Source organism: Cryptomeria japonica, chromosome 11 (genome assembly GCF_030272615.1).
Source record: "Cryptomeria japonica chromosome 11, Sugi_1.0, whole genome shotgun sequence".
Lineage (NCBI taxonomy): Eukaryota > Viridiplantae > Streptophyta > Pinopsida > Cupressales > Cupressaceae > Cryptomeria > Cryptomeria japonica.
Window position 1 is genome coordinate 51393979 of NC_081415.1, and position 17780 is coordinate 51411758.

Consider the following 17780-nt stretch of genomic DNA (forward strand, 5'->3'; position numbering starts at 1 on the left):
CATCTACCGCAGACAACACAAATCACGCCAAAAAGAAGAGGCGGATAACTGATTGAGAAAGGAGATAGTTGGAGTTATGCTACAGGAAATGCGAATCTAAACCAAACCACAGTCATAACATACTATGGCGATATTTGCAACTTCAATGTCCACCTAAGTTAAACATCGGTAGTATCACTTGATTGCTCCTCTTGTGTCGTTCCTTACACTTCTCAGCATTTATGTTGTTCGATCTTTCAGTCATCTTTATGAGTATCTCTTCCTACAACTAGTGCGATAGGCTAGCTTCCACCGCAGCATCATTTATTCCCTGCATTTCAAAAAGAAATAACATACAAGAACATACATACGTATTTTATTTGATCATGACATCTATTAATTTCACATATGATATTGCCCTAAACAATTTGCATGGCAACAGGAATAAATGAGATGGTTGTAGGAATAAATGGCATGGCTGCAGGAATAAACTTGACAAAGACAAAACATGCTTTTAATAGGTTCAGACTAACATCTGAAATGCATATAGTAAACTTATGAAACATCATTACTACTATGTAAATCAAAATACGACAAAAACTCAAGAGTTCTAAGGATAAAAATATGACAATGTCTCAACTCATCATGCCCCCCAACTTTAAGATCTTGTTGATCCTCCAGCAAGAGGAAAATTTCTGATTCTTGCACTAACTCTTAGGTCGCCAATGGTTTCTTGACCTGTTTCTCCTGAAGCTAAATTCCAGTAAAATCCTTTCATCTTTTCCAACCTGGACCATCTGACTTCTTTTGTAACTGCTTCATAGGGCTTATATGTAGTCTTACATCTCAATAGTGGCCACATAAGAATAGGAGGTTGAAAGATCAATGGTAACCAGTTATTGGTCTTCTCTCTGCCCAGTTGTATATATTTGGGGGCTCTTTGCATAGCTGCTTGGAAATTTGGCAGTGAATGAGGATCTCCCTGCTTCAATTCTTCTGGCAAGTTATTCCAGCTCTGAATTAAACCATCCATTGCAGCTGCACTGTCAGTCTGAACTAAATGCTCATATGCCTGGTCTATTTCTTCCCTCATCGGCAACAATAGATTCCTAGCATCATTTCTTACCAGTAATTTTTGTCATTCATAATAAAGAACTCTTGGTTCTTTTGCTTCCTTCCTCAATGGCAATGGACAATCAAATTCAAAATCCATGTATGCTCTGGCTTGTGCCCCCATGCTGATCTCATTTTGAATCCATGACATTAAAGCTTTTATATGGATATCACCAATATATAGCAAAGGATTCCACTCACTATCTGAAGCTACAACATAGTTATGTAAATTAAATTCACATAACAAGTTTTTCACAGCTGCTGGAGAAGTCAGGTAAGCATCATAAAATTCCTCAAGGGTTTCTAAAGAGGGGCTAAGGTCCCTGATAATGCGGTTCAATTTGAAATTCAAATACCGCTCTCTTAAATGCATAGCATAAACCCTTGGTGGTGCTCTACATTGCATCAATTTGGGGACCATACTAGTGATTGTATCAATTTTAGTCTCTAATTCTTCAATTTTGTTATCCCTCTTTTCAATCTCTTTGTTGTTTGTCAATAACCCCTTGCAACCTAGCCCTCTCTATTTTCCATTGTCTATAAAATGTTAACGCAATGGATAAACTGCTTAGGGATGATGGAGGTCTAATAGGTGTTACCTTAGGCCGTGGAATTTCTTCAACATGCTCCTCGAGATGCTCTACCACATATGCAAGATTTGATAGTCTATCTACATCATCTTCCTTCTAGTTTTCAACATCTGTAGGGCTCCTTTCTTCTGATGTTTCCATTGAAATAACCTGTGTCGGATCACCTACTAGACGAGCCTTCTGGGTCCTACTCCGAGTTCTTCTCACATAAACCTTTGGAGTGGCTGTAGGAATGGTTTCTACCTGTGGCTTTGCTGCAAGAGTTTTTCTTTTTGACCTATGTCTCTTGGCCAAAGGAGAAACTTGAGTTGCATGCGGCTGAACCATAGGTTCTTCATCTACATCGATTATTTCATTTTCCTTCCCTTTTCTTTTAGAAAATGGTGATTCTCTTTGAAGAGAAGTGGAGGGTTGCTCCACATTTGCCTCAACCATCTCTTCTTCCATAATAACCACAGCTCCTTCAACGATGAGCAATTCATTCTCTGCAAACACTACAAGAGAAGAGGGTTCTTCAATAATTTCTTCTTCCTCTGGTGGGTTATCTGCAACAAGAGCATTTTCAACCCTAAATTGCGATATATCTTCAAATACCCCTCATTCCATCTGTGAAACATCTCTAAGAGAACATTCTACAAGCAATTTAATCAAAACGTGATGGCTGACAGAACGATTTCCATTTTTCCGCGTTTCTTTGGCACTTATGGAAATGAGGTGGTATAGAAAATTAGGGACATTCACTCTCCGGCCATGTCATAGATGACTAAGTAATTTAAAATGTGTTGAATGTAGATTTGATTACCTCCCTTTGCAAGTAATGTATTTCATTACATATAAAGCCACCTGGGGCCACTCTATTGGTAGTGAAACCCTCTTGGTTCCTTGCTTGTCCACCATTAGAGGTCCATTTGCAGGAAGTGTAAACTCTGCTCTGGCGCTTCTGGCGTTTTTTTATTCTGGAAACAATTCTCCTTACTGCGGCAGCCCTATAAATTTAGCTATACGTTGCTCCGTAGCAATGACCCTTAATCCTTTAACAGCAGTCTCTCCTTCGTTGAATGAATGCATAAACTCTGCGGCAATTTCTTCATTATAATCCTTGATTTTTAGAAAGTAAACAATCCATCCATGTTGCCTAAAATAATGCTCACAAAGAGCATCATGCAGCAACACATCATGGACCCTTGGTTCATGGCGGATTGGATCTCCACCCATTCCTTACTCTGTTAGTATAGCACACTCTACAGCTGAGAAACGGAGAACCAAAATATCCAACAAACTAAAAATTGTAAATTCCATACATGTCTCCAAATTTGGCGGCAGATTTTATTACTCCCTTGTGTGAAAGAATATCTTGTTAAAAACAATGATAGCAAGCAATCAATTCAAGGTACCGAAAAGGACGAATAATTACCAATTTTGGAAACCGAACCATAAAACACCCCCTCACCCCCCCAACTTAACTTAGCACGTGTTCACACAAGCTTACAAGATTTAGGGGAGTGTACGCAGATTTAAGAAAGGCAATAATCATAATGAAATCATAAATGCATAACTAAAATAAAATACAATATGTACATACCTACAGTCGTATGAGAAGAAGGCGAAATGAAATGAAATGACAGATAAGAAAATGAGATGGGATGACGTGGATGGAAATTTTATTTATGAAGAAGAATGTTTTCATAAGACATGGAAGTATTTTTGTGAATACGCGAGAAGAATTATGAAGCGGCAAGCATGTTCACTGCAGTGGTTGTAGGAACCTTACCTCTGTTACTTTGGTCAATTGTTGAAGGAACTGGATCAGTGACTGCATGAACCTGATCAGTTGCTATAGGAACCTATGTTTGATCTTTCTTAGCAAATTGTTGCAGGAACTCTTCTTTACTGGTTGGCTTATGATAAAGACGCAATCTGTGACCAACCACCAAAAGCTTAAACCGAACTAGGTCAATTGTAGTCAAACGAACAGCTCCATTATGGAAAACTTCCTCAATCTCATATGGACCTAACCATCTGGTTTGCAGCTTTCTCATACTATCTTTATATTTGGAGTCATACAATAGTGCCTAGTCACCAGCTTTGAACTTTTTCTCTTTGATATATTTATCATGCCATTTTGCTCTTTGATTTTGTATCAATTTTATCTGTTGGACGACCATTTTTCTCATTTCATCCAAAGCATTCAATTGTTGAATGCGTTCCTTTTGTGCTTCAGAAAGTGTCATATTTAATTGCAAAGTTGTCCTCAAAGTTCTATGCTCAAATTCAATAGGCATCATTGTTGCTTTGCCATAAACCATCTCAAAAGGTGTAAAGCCAATTGGTGTTTTCCAAGTTGTTTTGTATGCTCAGATTGCTTCTGAAAGCCTATGAGACCAGTCTTTTTTATGAACATATATTGTTTTGGTAAGAATAGCCTCAAGCTCTCTATTTGTAACCTCCACCTGTCCATTAGCTTGTGGATGATATGGAGTAGATTTCCTGTGTCTTATATTATATTCATTGACCAAGGCTGCAATCAATGTTGAAGTAAATTATGGGTCTTGGTCTGATACAATTTCCCTTGGTACTCCATATCTTGTAAATATCTCTTCATAAAGAAACTCAGCTACCTTATTATCTCTTGCATGAGTCATGGCACGAGCTTCCACCCATTTTGTTACATAATTTGTACATACCAAAATGTAAGATTTGTCATTAGAAGGAGGATCAACTGGGCCAACAAAATCTAATCCCTACTTATCAAACGGTGTAACTAATATTTGTGGATATAATGGCATCTCATCAGATTTAGTAGGTCTCCCCATGCGCTGGCATCTGTCACATTTTCTTGTATATTGTGTTGCATTCTTATATAATGTGGGCCAATAATATCCTGTGGACCAATAAAAAAAATTTGTCGTTTTTTTTTTGTTGATGAAAACCGACATTGTAATAAAACCCTAAAAAGGTCGACTTTGTTTGTTGCCCTAAAAACACATGTTATAAGCGGCTAGGATGCTTAAGGCATTGTAAAGTTGATGTACTATTTTGTTGGATAATAAGAAAGATTGGACGGCTGTGTATGGTGGACGTAATGAACCACGTTAAATCTCTATGTTATCTGTGTCCTATTTTATTCCTTTATCTTTTGTATTTAAATCTGCATATAATTGTTAGTTCATATTTGCTTCGGACTTGGTTGAAACCCTAACACAATGGTTGCAGTAACAGTCAATGCAAGAACGTTTACTGTAGCTAGGAAAAGAAAACTAATCTTAACAACTGCTCAGGAACACTCAGCAAGTGGGCCCCCTTGGGCGAGTGATTCCAGGCTTCCCAAAAACAACTCTAAATGCTCAGAATAACATATTTTTATTCATCGTTCTTTGGAAGTCATTACATGATTCAATAAGAAAAGAAACTCAAAAACACTTATGCAAAATCTTCTGCTCTGCTTCTTTTTCTCTCCTCTTTCTATCTATCCTCTGAGAAGATAAAGAGCTTATTATTAAAAAGAAATCATCTACTGCAGACAACACAAATCACGTCGAAAAGAAGAGGCAGATAACTAATCAAGAAAGGAGATAGTTGGAGTTATGCTACAGGAAATGCGGATCTAAACCGAACCACAGCCATAAAATACTGTGGCGGTATTTGCAACTTCAATGTCCACCTAAGTTAAACATCAGTAGCATCGCTTGATTGCTCCTCTTGTGTCGTTCCTTGCGCTTCTCAACATTATTGTTGTTCGATCTTTCAGTCATCTTCATGAGTATCTCTTCCTCCAAATGGCGTGATAGGCTAGCTTCCACCACAACATCATTTATTCCCTGCATTTCAAAAAGAAATAACATACAAGAGCATACATGCGTATTTTATTTAATCAAGACATCTATTAATTTCACATATGATATTGCCCTAAACAATTTGCATGGCAACAGGAATAAATGGCATGGCTGCAGGAATAAACTTGGCAAAGACAAAATATGTTTTTAATAGGCTCAGACTAACATCTGAAATACATATAGTAAACTTCTGAAACATCATTACTACTATGTAAATCAAAATACGACAAAAATTCTAAGGATAAAAATATGACAATGTCTCAACTCATCATCATGCAATACCACCCACAAGAAGGCTCCATCTTTTGGCAATATAGACTTGTGCCAACACAATCTTCTCGACCAATCCCCACCAATTGGAAGAGCATTCTATATCCAGTAGCCAATTTTCGCAGAGTACTTCTCAGATTTTGTCGTCGTCCAGAAAACCTCATCCTCTGAATCTGAAAGCTTGATTCGCCTACAATTGAGAAACTCCCTGACCATCTCCTAATCTTGAAGAGGAATCCTATCCCCCAAGTCTATCCAGCCATCAAACACATTCCCTGGGTCACACTTTACGTCATCCCCAACCTGAGTACCAATTGTATCCTCTAGACCTTGAATCCAGTCTGGATTACCTAGCAAGTTAGATAGGCTCTCCTCTCGATTCCATGAATCATGCCACATTTTGGCCTTCTTGCCATTGCCCACCTTCCACGACACATGATATGTGATGATCAGTCTACAATCACAAATGAATTTACACATTACAGATCCTCCAATTGGATTCGCTGGTCAATATTCTCTCTTTTTCCTCTATGTCCAAATATTTTTGTCTAATTAACTTCGTCCATAACTTGTCCAGCTCCTTGTAAACTATCCAAATCAATTTGGCCCCTAATGCTCTATTCAGTTTGATCATCCTATGTAGTCCAATGCCTCCATCGTCTTTTGATTTGCAAACTTGGTCCCATCCTACAAGATGAATTTTCTTCTTCTCTCCCTCCTTAGCACCAACCCACGAATTTTTTCATAATTCCTTCCATGATCCTTGTCGCCTTATTAGTGACTCTTAAACATGACATGATGTAGATAGGGACCCTTGCCAAGACAACTTTAATCAGTTGGAATTTACCAGCTAGGGAAAGCCACTTATGAGCAAACTCATAAAACTTCAACAAATTGTCATTGTCCAATTTAGCATTAGCAATGACTTTATTTTATTTGGATCAATCCCATAGCACGTATCTTTAAAAAAAAATATTATGTAATATTGGCAAAGCTTAGCTATGAAAATTAAATTAGTTTTTAATTCATGAACATATAAACCTTGAACATTGTTTATTATGAAACTTGAAACTCTAATTATGATTCTTAGACATAAAAGCATGCTCACAATTTTTAAGATTACCAAATTGAATCAACTTACCTTCCAAATTACAAAAAATATCATAAGCAAATTGGCTAGTCAAATTTACTTAATAAACTGTTAAAATTGTCTAAGAAGACTTTTTAAGAATAATAAGATTTAATCTAAGATTTGCAAGTTGAACTCCTAAACCATTTAATTGACTATTTAGATACAAGAAATTATCTATAGTTTTAAAATTTATATAGCTTAAATCTTCAAGTTGATATTGAAGTCGTATCTTCCTCGGCTCATTTGAACTATCATAGATGGATTTGAGAATTGCCCACACTTCATAAGCTTTTGTGCAATTCCCAATAAGAACATAAAGTTCAAAAACCATGAAAATGCCTATAAGACTAAGAGCTTCCTCATTTTGAGCCTTCCATTTTACATAATTGACAAGAGGTGCAATTGAAACTGACTCTCACAACGGATCCGTTGCAACATCTAAAATATGCTTAAAGTGAAATATGTGTTTATCAAGAATGATAATTTGAGGTATTTAACTTAATTTTTGGAACTAAAGTTGACAAGATTGATCTTTTTCTTGAAAAAATAAAAATAAAATTAAACTATTTAAAAAAACATTAATATTTGAACTTCACTAGTAAGAAAAAAAACTTTAATATTGAAAAAAATGATTTGCCTTTTAAAAGAAAACTTTAATAACTAAAGAAATTTTTGCTCGCAAAACTTATTATCTAAATAACTTGTGTAGAAAAGCTTAATACAAACTTCAATAAACTTTAATAAAAACTTAATTTAAAATGTAATAATTATAACGATTGTTTTAGCAATTACGTTAAAAAAAATGTTGCAAAGTAAATATTTTTTATTCAAATAAGCAACCAAACAAGGGCGTTGGCCTTTTATACAACCACCCATGTGAGGCAAAAGACAACAAAACAGGGACATGGACCCAATACAAAACAAGGTTAGACATGCCATAGACAACAACATTATAAAAAACTTGCCAAACCTGCAACAACCCAAAACCCAGCTCAAAAATGGGGAGAAACACCTGAAACATGACAAAGAGGGGTTTGGGGGAGGTGGGAAGACTTCTCCTTCTGCTTGTAACAAACACCAATCGAGGCAATACTACTATTAGGAACATCAAAAGAAGGATCAAGTGGGGAGCATCCTGCAAAGTTTATGTCAACAACGATAGCAAATGGTTGTTGTAGAACAACAATAGATTATTGTTGCAGAACAACATCAGGAGCACATTCACCAGAAGTAGATTGAAACTATAGACCAGGAGCAACGGGTGTGGGAACCTCAAGGACAAAAGAGGCCACAGTAGTAGTAACGAGAGGGTCAATAGAGGCTTCAATGGTAGTAAGAGGCACAACCTCATCCCGAGAGGAGACATCATCCTCTTGAGAGGAGACATCATCTTCTTGAAAGGAGGCATCAAAATTAGAATCAGAAGCATTGACGGTCAAGTGATCAGCAGTACCATCCTTCCACCAAGTAGCAACACCTCAGTGGCATGAGAGAGAACAACCCGAAGCTAGGTGACCCATTGAGAAGCATCTCTAGTAGCAAAAAGGAAGGTCCTCGCAATCCAATGATCGAGTCCATGGCCTTTCCCCAACCATAAGGATCACATCCCCAAGGAGAGGCAAGGAGATGTCAATATTGATTAAAATGCGAGCAAAGGTAGAATGACCCATGGAAGATGTGGAATCATCAACCTTCAAGAATCGGCCTATAAAGTTACCAATGGCCTCCTAACAAGAATGCTCCCAGAAATGAAGGGGGAGATTAGGAAGGTGGACCCATATCAAACACACAATAAGTGGTTCAATGAGAGGTTTAAAAGAAGTTGTCCAAGGCTTGACACAGAGAGAGTGAGCTCCCCAAGCCCACAACTTGCCCAACACCAAGTCATGATTATAAGATGAAGCAAAGGAAGCAATGAAACAGACTTTAGCACAAAGAAAAAGCTCAATGCTATGAGCAACCAAAAGCTTCCAAGAATCACTCACCCAATGCTGCAGGTCTGGGAGAGAAAGCCAAAACTCAACAAATCTGCACACCAACACACAACGTTGGTAGAAATCAAATATTATCCACAACATCCTTGCCACAAACCACCACAAGAGAGGTCTTGGCACAAGGAAGAGGACGAATGCCCCTAGCCACACAAGCAAAGCTACACTTACCAACAAAAGGTGGTTATGGGGGGACCTTAGCACCCACGACAAGGTCACCAATAGCAACGGAGGCAAGTACAACATCACCAGATTGAGCATCCATAGTAACACCCACAAGGGAGCACCCAACCCATCCACAGTCATAGAAACTATTGAGGGCAGCACAAAAGCCCCAAACGTAGAGGCAAAGGCGGATCCAACAATAGGAAGAGACCACCCACGGCCACAGAAAACATTGAGGGCAACATAGAATTCCCAAATGCAGTGGCAAAAGCGGAACCAACAGGATGCCCTACAACGGCCATAGAGCACAAAGGGGCATTCAACACAGACAAGGCGGGAGAGTCATTAGGCTTGGATGACAATTCCATTTTGAAACTGTTACAAAATTTTATAGCAAGTGTTATAAATAATTTTTTTAAGTTACGCTTTCATTGAAAAAAAATGTAATTAAATAGAAATTTGTACCATAATTGATATTCAACTCAATTAGAAATATGTCGTTTTATTATGAAGGCAATGTCTATGCAACAAACTAAAAAGCAATAACAAGACATTTTTTTGACATTTATTAAATAAATTAAAAATCAAAATATAACGTATTTTGATTTTTAATCCATTTAATAAATGTCATTGCTTTTTAGTTTGTTGCATAGGCAATTCCCATTAGGAACACCTCTATTTCTTTGTGAACTTTAAATGAAGTTTATTCTTATATCTTAAAATCTCTTAAAAGTCTCCTTAGAAAATAAATATTATATCTATTTGATATGATATGCATTTGATATTATTAAAAAATTATTAATCGATATGTAAGTTTCAAAATTAAGTATTTTTGCTAACACACTCACTCCATTACATTTCTCCCCTTGTTGTCATTGTAGTTGTGCCTCTCAACATGATTCTATTATTTTTTTAATTTAAATATTTAATAATATTTTATATTTGTCGTCTATTAGAATTCTCATTCCATTTTTTGAAAAATGACATGCCAATACTTATCCTCAACTCTTAGTAACTATGGAACTAATAATTTTACAATAATCCAATATAATGTTGCAATCATTTTTACAATTGTACTAAGGGAGAGGGAACAATAGTCATGTGGACATTTTTCAAAATGGTCTCTCCCGCTCTCCGCTGCAACTCAACCGTTTGCCGCTACTTCCCCCGGATGCTTCTCCCCCTTTGCCACTGCTCCTTCGGCTGGCGATCGTGTTGGTTGTGCACCTGTGGTGTCTGGGGTGGAGGTGTGCGTTGGTGGTGGCCATGGTCTTTTCCCCTCCACGACCTCCCTGTCCTTTGCCTCTGTCGTGGTGGCTTGTGGCGTTGTTGCAACTGCCAATGACACTACTTGGTCCTCTATCTTCTCTGGCATGCCCCCTCCATCTGATTCCCCCCTCTTCCTTCTAGTGTGGGGGTTGCTGAGAACCTGGTTGGTGTTGGTTCATCTGTTCCCTTGACGCTTGCTGATGGTTCTGCTCTCCCCTGTGTGGACTCGGCTCTTGTGTGGGTTGTGATTGGGTGCCCTCCCCCACCTGTGGATTCCCTTATGGAGGGTGTTGCTTCTACTGACTCTTTGCGTAATGTTTCTCAGCCGATTGCTACGAGTGTTATGGTTTCGTCCAGACCTTTTGTTGCTGGCAAGCGCAGCTTTGCTCGTGTTGCCAAATCTATTGCTGGTCCTCTAAGGGGGTTTGCCCGCTTCCCTGTGCCAAATCCTCCCCTGTGGTGGTTTGTGGACAAGATGTGGTGGACAACATTGGGTTCTACCAACGTTGTGAGTAACTCTTGGAAGCCCTTGGTGACTCACAATATTGAGCTTTTTCCTTGTGCTAAAGGCTTTTTCATTGCTTCATTTACTACTCCGGTTGATCGAGATTTGGTTTTGGGTAAGTTGTGGACTTGGGGAGTGCATTCTCTCTCTTGCAAACCTTGGACAAATTCCTTCAATCCTCTCACTGAACCGCTCAGCGTGCGTCCAGTGTGGGTTCGCCTCCCTAATCTCCCTCTTCATTTTTGGGAGCATTCTTGCTATGAGGCTATCGGCAACTCTATTGGTCATTTCTTAAAGGTTGATGATGCTACGTCTTCAATGGACCACACTACCTTTGCCTGCATCTTAGTTGATATTGACATCTCCTCACCTATTCGGGGAGATGTGGTTTTCATGGTTGGGGATCGACCTTGGACTCAACTACTGGATTTTGAGGGTCTCCCCTTTCACTATCGAAAATGTTTCTCTACGGGCCATTTTGCTTTAGACTACTCTATTTCACGTCATAAAGGTGTTGCTACCTGGTGGAAGGACGCTATTGTCGATCATTTGACCATCCATGCTATTGATCCAGATTCGGATGACTTCTCTCGAGAGGTTGAGGTGCCTCATACTACTAATGATGTTGCAGTTGATTCCACCATGGCCCCTCCCACCCCCGTGGACTCACCTATTGTCGTTGTTGACTCGTGCCTCTGCTCTCCACCTATTGGTTCTGCTCCTGATGCCACTCCTCTGCATCAACTTGTTGATCCCCTGCAGCCCCCCTTGTTGCGTCGTGACAGCAGGCTGTTGCCCTGCAGCAGCATAACTTTGGGTCTAGTGATGGTTTCCAAGCTGGATCCTCACTGCTTGAGAATTCTTTTGATGGTCCCAATGATAGTATTGCCAGGACGATTGTTTGTCGCGGGTGGAAGGGGAAGTCCTTCCCACCCGCCATGGTCAAGGCTTGGGTGTCTACAACTAAAGTTTGGATGTGTGAGTCATTACACAACTCACCACAACATGTCTAGTGAGAAGTGTCCTTTAAAGATTCAATCAAAATTTAATTATGGAACCCCTAATACTTAACAAAATATATCATAACTTTGGCCCTAGTGATGTTTCCAAGCTGGATCCTCATTGCTTGAGCATTCTTTTGATGGTCCCAATGATAGTATCACCTGGATGGTTGTTTGTTGCAAGCGGAAGAGGAAGTCCTCCCTTAATCAAAAACAAAATATATCATAGTAATGATTTTGAAATGGCCTCTCCCGCTCTCCGTTGCAACTTGACTATTATTGCAACTTCCCTCGTCTGCTTCTCACCCTCTGCCACTACACCTTGTACTCTGGTTTGTTGTGCACCTATGTCGTTTGGTATGGAGGTGTGTGTTGGTGGCGTCCATGGTGTTTTCCCGTCCGCGTTCTCCCTGTCGTATGCCTTTGTCGTGGTGATTTGTGACATTGTTGCAGCTGCCAATGGCACTACATAGTTCTTTGTCTTGTTTGTCATGTCCTCTTCATCAGATTTCCCCCCTCTTCCTTCTCGTGTGGGGGTTGCTAACAACCTGGTTGGTGCTGGTTCAATTGTGCCCTTGATGCTTGTTGATGGTTCTACTCCCCCTTGTGTGGACTCAACTGTCGTGGGGGTTGTGGTTGGTCTGTGCCCTCCCCTACCTGTGGATTCCATTCTGTATGGTGTTGTTGGTGTTGACTCTTTGCGTAATGCTTCTTAGTTGGTAGCTACAGGTGCTATGGTTCCACCCAGACCTTTTGTTGTTGGTAGGCACAACTTTGCTTTTGTTGCCAGATCTATTGCCCAACCCTCTAAGGGGGTTCATCCCCTCCTATGCCAAATCCTCCCCTGTGGTGATTTGTGGACAAGATGTGGTGTACAACATTAGGTTCTACCAATGTTATGCTTTAGTGTGCAAATTCTATGGGCTCTGGCCTTCACTACTAGACCTCCATCACTGGGTGAACAACTCTTTGAAGCCTTTGGTGACTCACAATATTGAGCTTTTTCCTTGTGCTAAAGGCTTTTTCATTACTTCTTTACTTCACTGGCTGATCAGGATATGGTTTTGGGTAAGTTGTGGGCCTAGGGAGTGCATTCTCTCTCTTGCAAGCCTTGGACAACTTCTTTCAACCCTCTCACTAAACTGCTCAATGTGCATTCAGTGTGGGTTCACCTCCCTAATCTCCCTCTTCATTTTTTGGAGCATTCTTGCTATGAGGCTATCAACAACTCTATTTGTCGTTTCTTAAAGGCTAATGATACTACATCTTCAATGGACCACACTACCTTTGCCCACATCTTAGTTGATATTGACATCTCCTCGCCTCTTCCAAGAGATGTGGTTCTCATGGTTGAGGATTGACATTGGACTCAACCGCTGGATTTTGAGGGCCTCCCCTTTCGTTGTCGAAAATGTTTCTCTACAGGTCACCTTGCTTCGAACTACTCCATTTCACACCACAAAGGTGCCGCTACCTGGTGGATGGACGCTATTGTCAATCATTTGACCATCCATGTTGCTAATACGGATTCAAATGACCTCTCTCGAGAGGTTGAGGTGCCTCTTACTACTGTTGATTAAACTGTGGCCCCTCCCACCCTCATGGACTCACCTACTATCACCCTTGACTCGCAGCTCCGCTCTTCACCTATTGGTTCTGCTCCTAATGCCGCTCCTTTGCAACAGCCTGTTGTTGTTCCCTTGCAGCCCCCTACTGCTTCGCTACAGCAAGTTGCTGCCCCACAACAACATAATTTTGGCTCTGATGGTTTCCAAGCAAGATCCTTACCACTTGAGCATTCTTTTGATGGTACCAATGATAGTATCATCTAGATGGTTGTTTGTCGCAGGCGGAAGGGGAAGCCTTCCCCACCACCCCCCCAAACGCTCCCTTGTCAAGGCTCGAGTGTTCATTCCCCCCTTGGGCTGGGTTTGGGTTGTTGAAGGTCTGAAAGTTGTTCGTTTAGGGCTTGCTCCCATTTGTTGTTGTGTTTGTTGATAGTCATAGACTATGTTAAGGGTCAACGCCCTAGATGTCGCTGCTTTTTGAATCAAAAACCAAATATATCATTTGTTCTGAAGTCATCATATTCTTATTTTAAATATAACTTCTATGCAACTTAAATGATCTCAACATCCTTTGATAATCATGAATCTCATTATCTTTAACCTTCATATCCAACATACATGAATCAATAGTTTAACACAAAATACTACTTATTTTTTATAATAAAAAAAACATCATATTTTTATTTAAGATACTTATATTCAAAATTAAATTATTTATTATGGGACAAACATATAATATTAAGTACTCCAATGCATGTGAATTGCCACACCACTACTTGCTCACATAACAGATCTTGTTCACATGAACTCCTTATTTTATAACTAACAAACTTAAATTAGATAGTTATGATATTTTGTGTAAAGCAAAAACATATTTATTACGCTTGTTAATGAATGTATTTATAATTTTTTAATGTCATTCATAAGTTCCCATGTGTTCTTTTAAGTGTCCATCTTGACAAACATTGGTCATTTGTTGATTGACATTGAGAAAAGTTGTTAACAATTTATAGAATAAATATGTTACAAGACTAAATCCCATAATCACAAGTACTATACCAACAATAAGACCTTGCCCAGCTATTGCCCCTCCCTTGATAGAAACAAGAAAGAATTGCTTGTCAAATTGCACATGAAAAATAAGCATTGCCAATTTCTTTTAGTGACAGATATTCAAACATTAAATATGATGCAGACATGTTAAAGCTATGCTAATGTAAAAGCTGTCTGTGCAAAGATATCCAAGAGACCAAGAAATCATATAAAAATGTTTGCTTCAATGACAGTTTTCTTGTTAGTTCTTTTGCATGTTAAAATCAGAGAGCCATGAAAATGCATGCTCTCAAGTATCCTCATATGGAAAAAAAAATCAGTCATCACCATCCACGAGAACTAAGATATGCAATCACAGAACCCAAGCTTTTGTCAATGGCAATATTCCAGGCATGTCCGAGTTCTGAACAAATCTTCTTACTAAATAATGGTTCTGGAATCTACACAAGATGCAGTTTGTAAATATCAGAACCATATTCTGTTTCCAAGACAAATAACAAATTAAACAAAAGATTATTGCAACACAAGATTTTTCCTAAAATGAACCTATTACATTTGAACCATATGGTGTTTGTTTAAATCCAAGCAACCAAACACAGAAAAATACACACACATCCATGTATATTTATCCATATGCATAGATGTGTATCATGTACAAGTAAAACGTTTAATTGAAATAACTGACATCTTTATACCCTTCCAAAATCTCAATCTAGAGAAAGTTGGTCAAAATAAAATTGGTGGCCATCAACATCCAATTGACAAGCTTGACAAAATAACCAAATTATGTTCATCCATAGTGTTGAGACTTGCCAAGGACTTGCCCAGACTTGTGAATCTGAGTTTGAGTCTGAGGCACCCTAGTCAAGTCTATGGATTAAATTCGCAGGTCTCTCAGTCCTGAGCCTGGACTTGGTGAGTATGCAGGGCCACCACTCAGTAAAAAGAACAATCATTCTCAACCCTTAAATTGGCTTAACACTTTAAACCACTCACCAACCCATTTTTGAGCTTATTTTCAATTGCTCATTTGCTTTCGAACTGTTTTCACCAGAGTTGCATGGAAACAGATACAATAGTGGATGCAGATGGGACAAATTTTCAAGATCTCCTCAACCAAATTTAACCAGATTTGGCAATTATAAAAAAGTAAATATATTCAATCATTTATACATATCTTTTACATATATTTTTTGTTTTTTATTTTAGTTAAGGTCCCTGTGGCCTCAAATTCACCGGGGATGCTGCTCCTTGGCCCCAACACTTTAAACCACTCACAAGCCCATTTTGAGCTAATTTTCACTTACCCATTTGCTTTCAAACTGTTTTCACCAGAGTTGAATGGAAACAGATACAGTAGTGGATGCAGATGGGGCACATTTTCAAGATTCCCTCGACAAATTTAACCAGATTTAGCAATTATAAAAAAGCATATATTCAATCATTTATACATGTATAGGACATAATAAATATATTTTATATATATATATATATTTTTTTTATTTTTTTTTTTTAAATTTTAGTTAAGGTCCCTGTGGCCTCAAATGCACCGGGGGTGCTGCTCCTTGGCCCCACTGGGGGAAGCCACCCCCAAACCCCCACTCTAGTTTAAAATACATAAAAGAAATCTTTTGGGCTGCACCAAATAAAAGAGCATTAACTTTTTTCCTGAGTAATTGGATTCCATTTATACTTTTGGTAGGCCCAATAAATCTTGATTCCAAATACATAAAAAAAATCTTTTGGGCTGCATCAATTAAAAGAGCATTAACTTACACTTTTGGTAGGCCCAGTAAATCTTGATTCCAAGTAATGCTACTATGACTTTTGAAGTTATTTTGATATGAGATGCAAAATAATAAGTTTTTCCTTATTTTTCAATGGATTTTAGCATATTTGCCGGGGTTTGGCACTGAGTCTGACTATGAATCAAAGATGAGCTGCTGATTTTCACAAAGTCCAAGTCTCCATGCTATGCACTTCATCCCTTGCTCCTTGTATGAATTATACAAGGGAAATTTCATCAAATAAGAACCTTGATGAAATCTTGATAGCTGAAGCAAATTACATACTTGGCAAATCCTCCATGCAAACAAAATGGTTACCTTTACAGAGATATAACCAAGTAAAATGAGTTTTTAAAAAATGGCATGGCTTAAGATGCTGACATTATATTGCTGACCAGATGAGATATGAAATTATTATGAATGTAGTATTAGAATCTTGGAAACCGGGACGGGTGAATCCTCTTTGTTATTAAAACCTGGTTATTTCCATTAACGTACAGACAAGTACGGTGAGTTACAATTCTTTTACTTCTTTGTGATTCCAATGTTTATAATTTTGAACAAGAGGGCATAAGGTTAAAGGTTCTTTTACATGTAAAATGTAAATCCAAACTGGAGTCCTTTGAAGAGGCACTCACTGCCACTTGGCTTACTTTTAAATGTAACATTTCCAAATTTCCAATGTAGAATGTTATAGTACATCAATATGCATGTAGAAAACCTAATAATTGGTTGGAGAGAGACTGCTTAATTCACAAAAGACCTATCAGAATATAATGACAACCGTGTAATTTGACAGCAACTGGAAAATCAGACACTTCAAACTCTGCAATCCATGCTAGCTATAAAATTGTGTAGAAAAGAATTACTTATCTAGGATGCTGAGTAAGGATTCAATTTGGGAGCTCCTTATATAGATAAGTCTATTTACAACAAATAGTGGCAAAACATCGATCTAATTCTTTTCTGTGCAATTTTCTCAGCAGTTACACGGATAATTAATGTTCATGTACTTGATGTTATTAATTACCCTTCCATCATATGCAAATATTATGTTCCATAATATGAGCCTAAGGCCTCAGAAAAGTATTGCAGAAATTTTAGATATCTATGATGGCACAAAGCCTGTCAGGCTGTCATCACAACAATAAGTCCAAAAGTGCTTCCCAAAAGCTGAAGCAAAGACACCAGTGTGAAGATTAGGCAAAACCTTACAAATGGAATCGACCCTCAATAAACCGACGGAGGGATTTAGCCATATTTTCCTAGAAACTATGCCTCTTCAAAGCACAGGGGCATTGCTAAAAATACACAAAAAACAAAATTTTAACATGGAGGCAAATAGGATTAGGGCCCGCTCTCCAAGTTGAAGCAAACATTACAATGAATTGGATAAATTTTGTTGAATGTGAAAAATTGTACCATGCAAATAGTATTACCTCCTTGTCAGTATATAGCATACATGATTGCAAGCACTTTTTTGTCATTTAGAGATTTATGTTGCTTTTCAAGAGAAATGTGTAG

At 38.4% G+C, this 17780-nt stretch overlaps 1 protein-coding gene across 1 annotated transcript in view; it reads right to left on the reverse strand.

The window, feature by feature from the left end:
* Positions 1–14654: 14654 nt before the first annotated feature.
* The window catches only part of LOC131051407 (uncharacterized), a 36335-nt gene continuing 33209 nt past the window's right edge, over positions 14655–17780 (reverse strand). Inside the window, exon 3 of the mRNA XM_057985928.2 lies at positions 14655–14909. Within this exon, the coding sequence (XP_057841911.2) occupies positions 14793–14909 (117 nt within the window). The 3' untranslated portion in view covers positions 14655–14792. The remainder of the gene's footprint in view (positions 14910–17780) is intronic.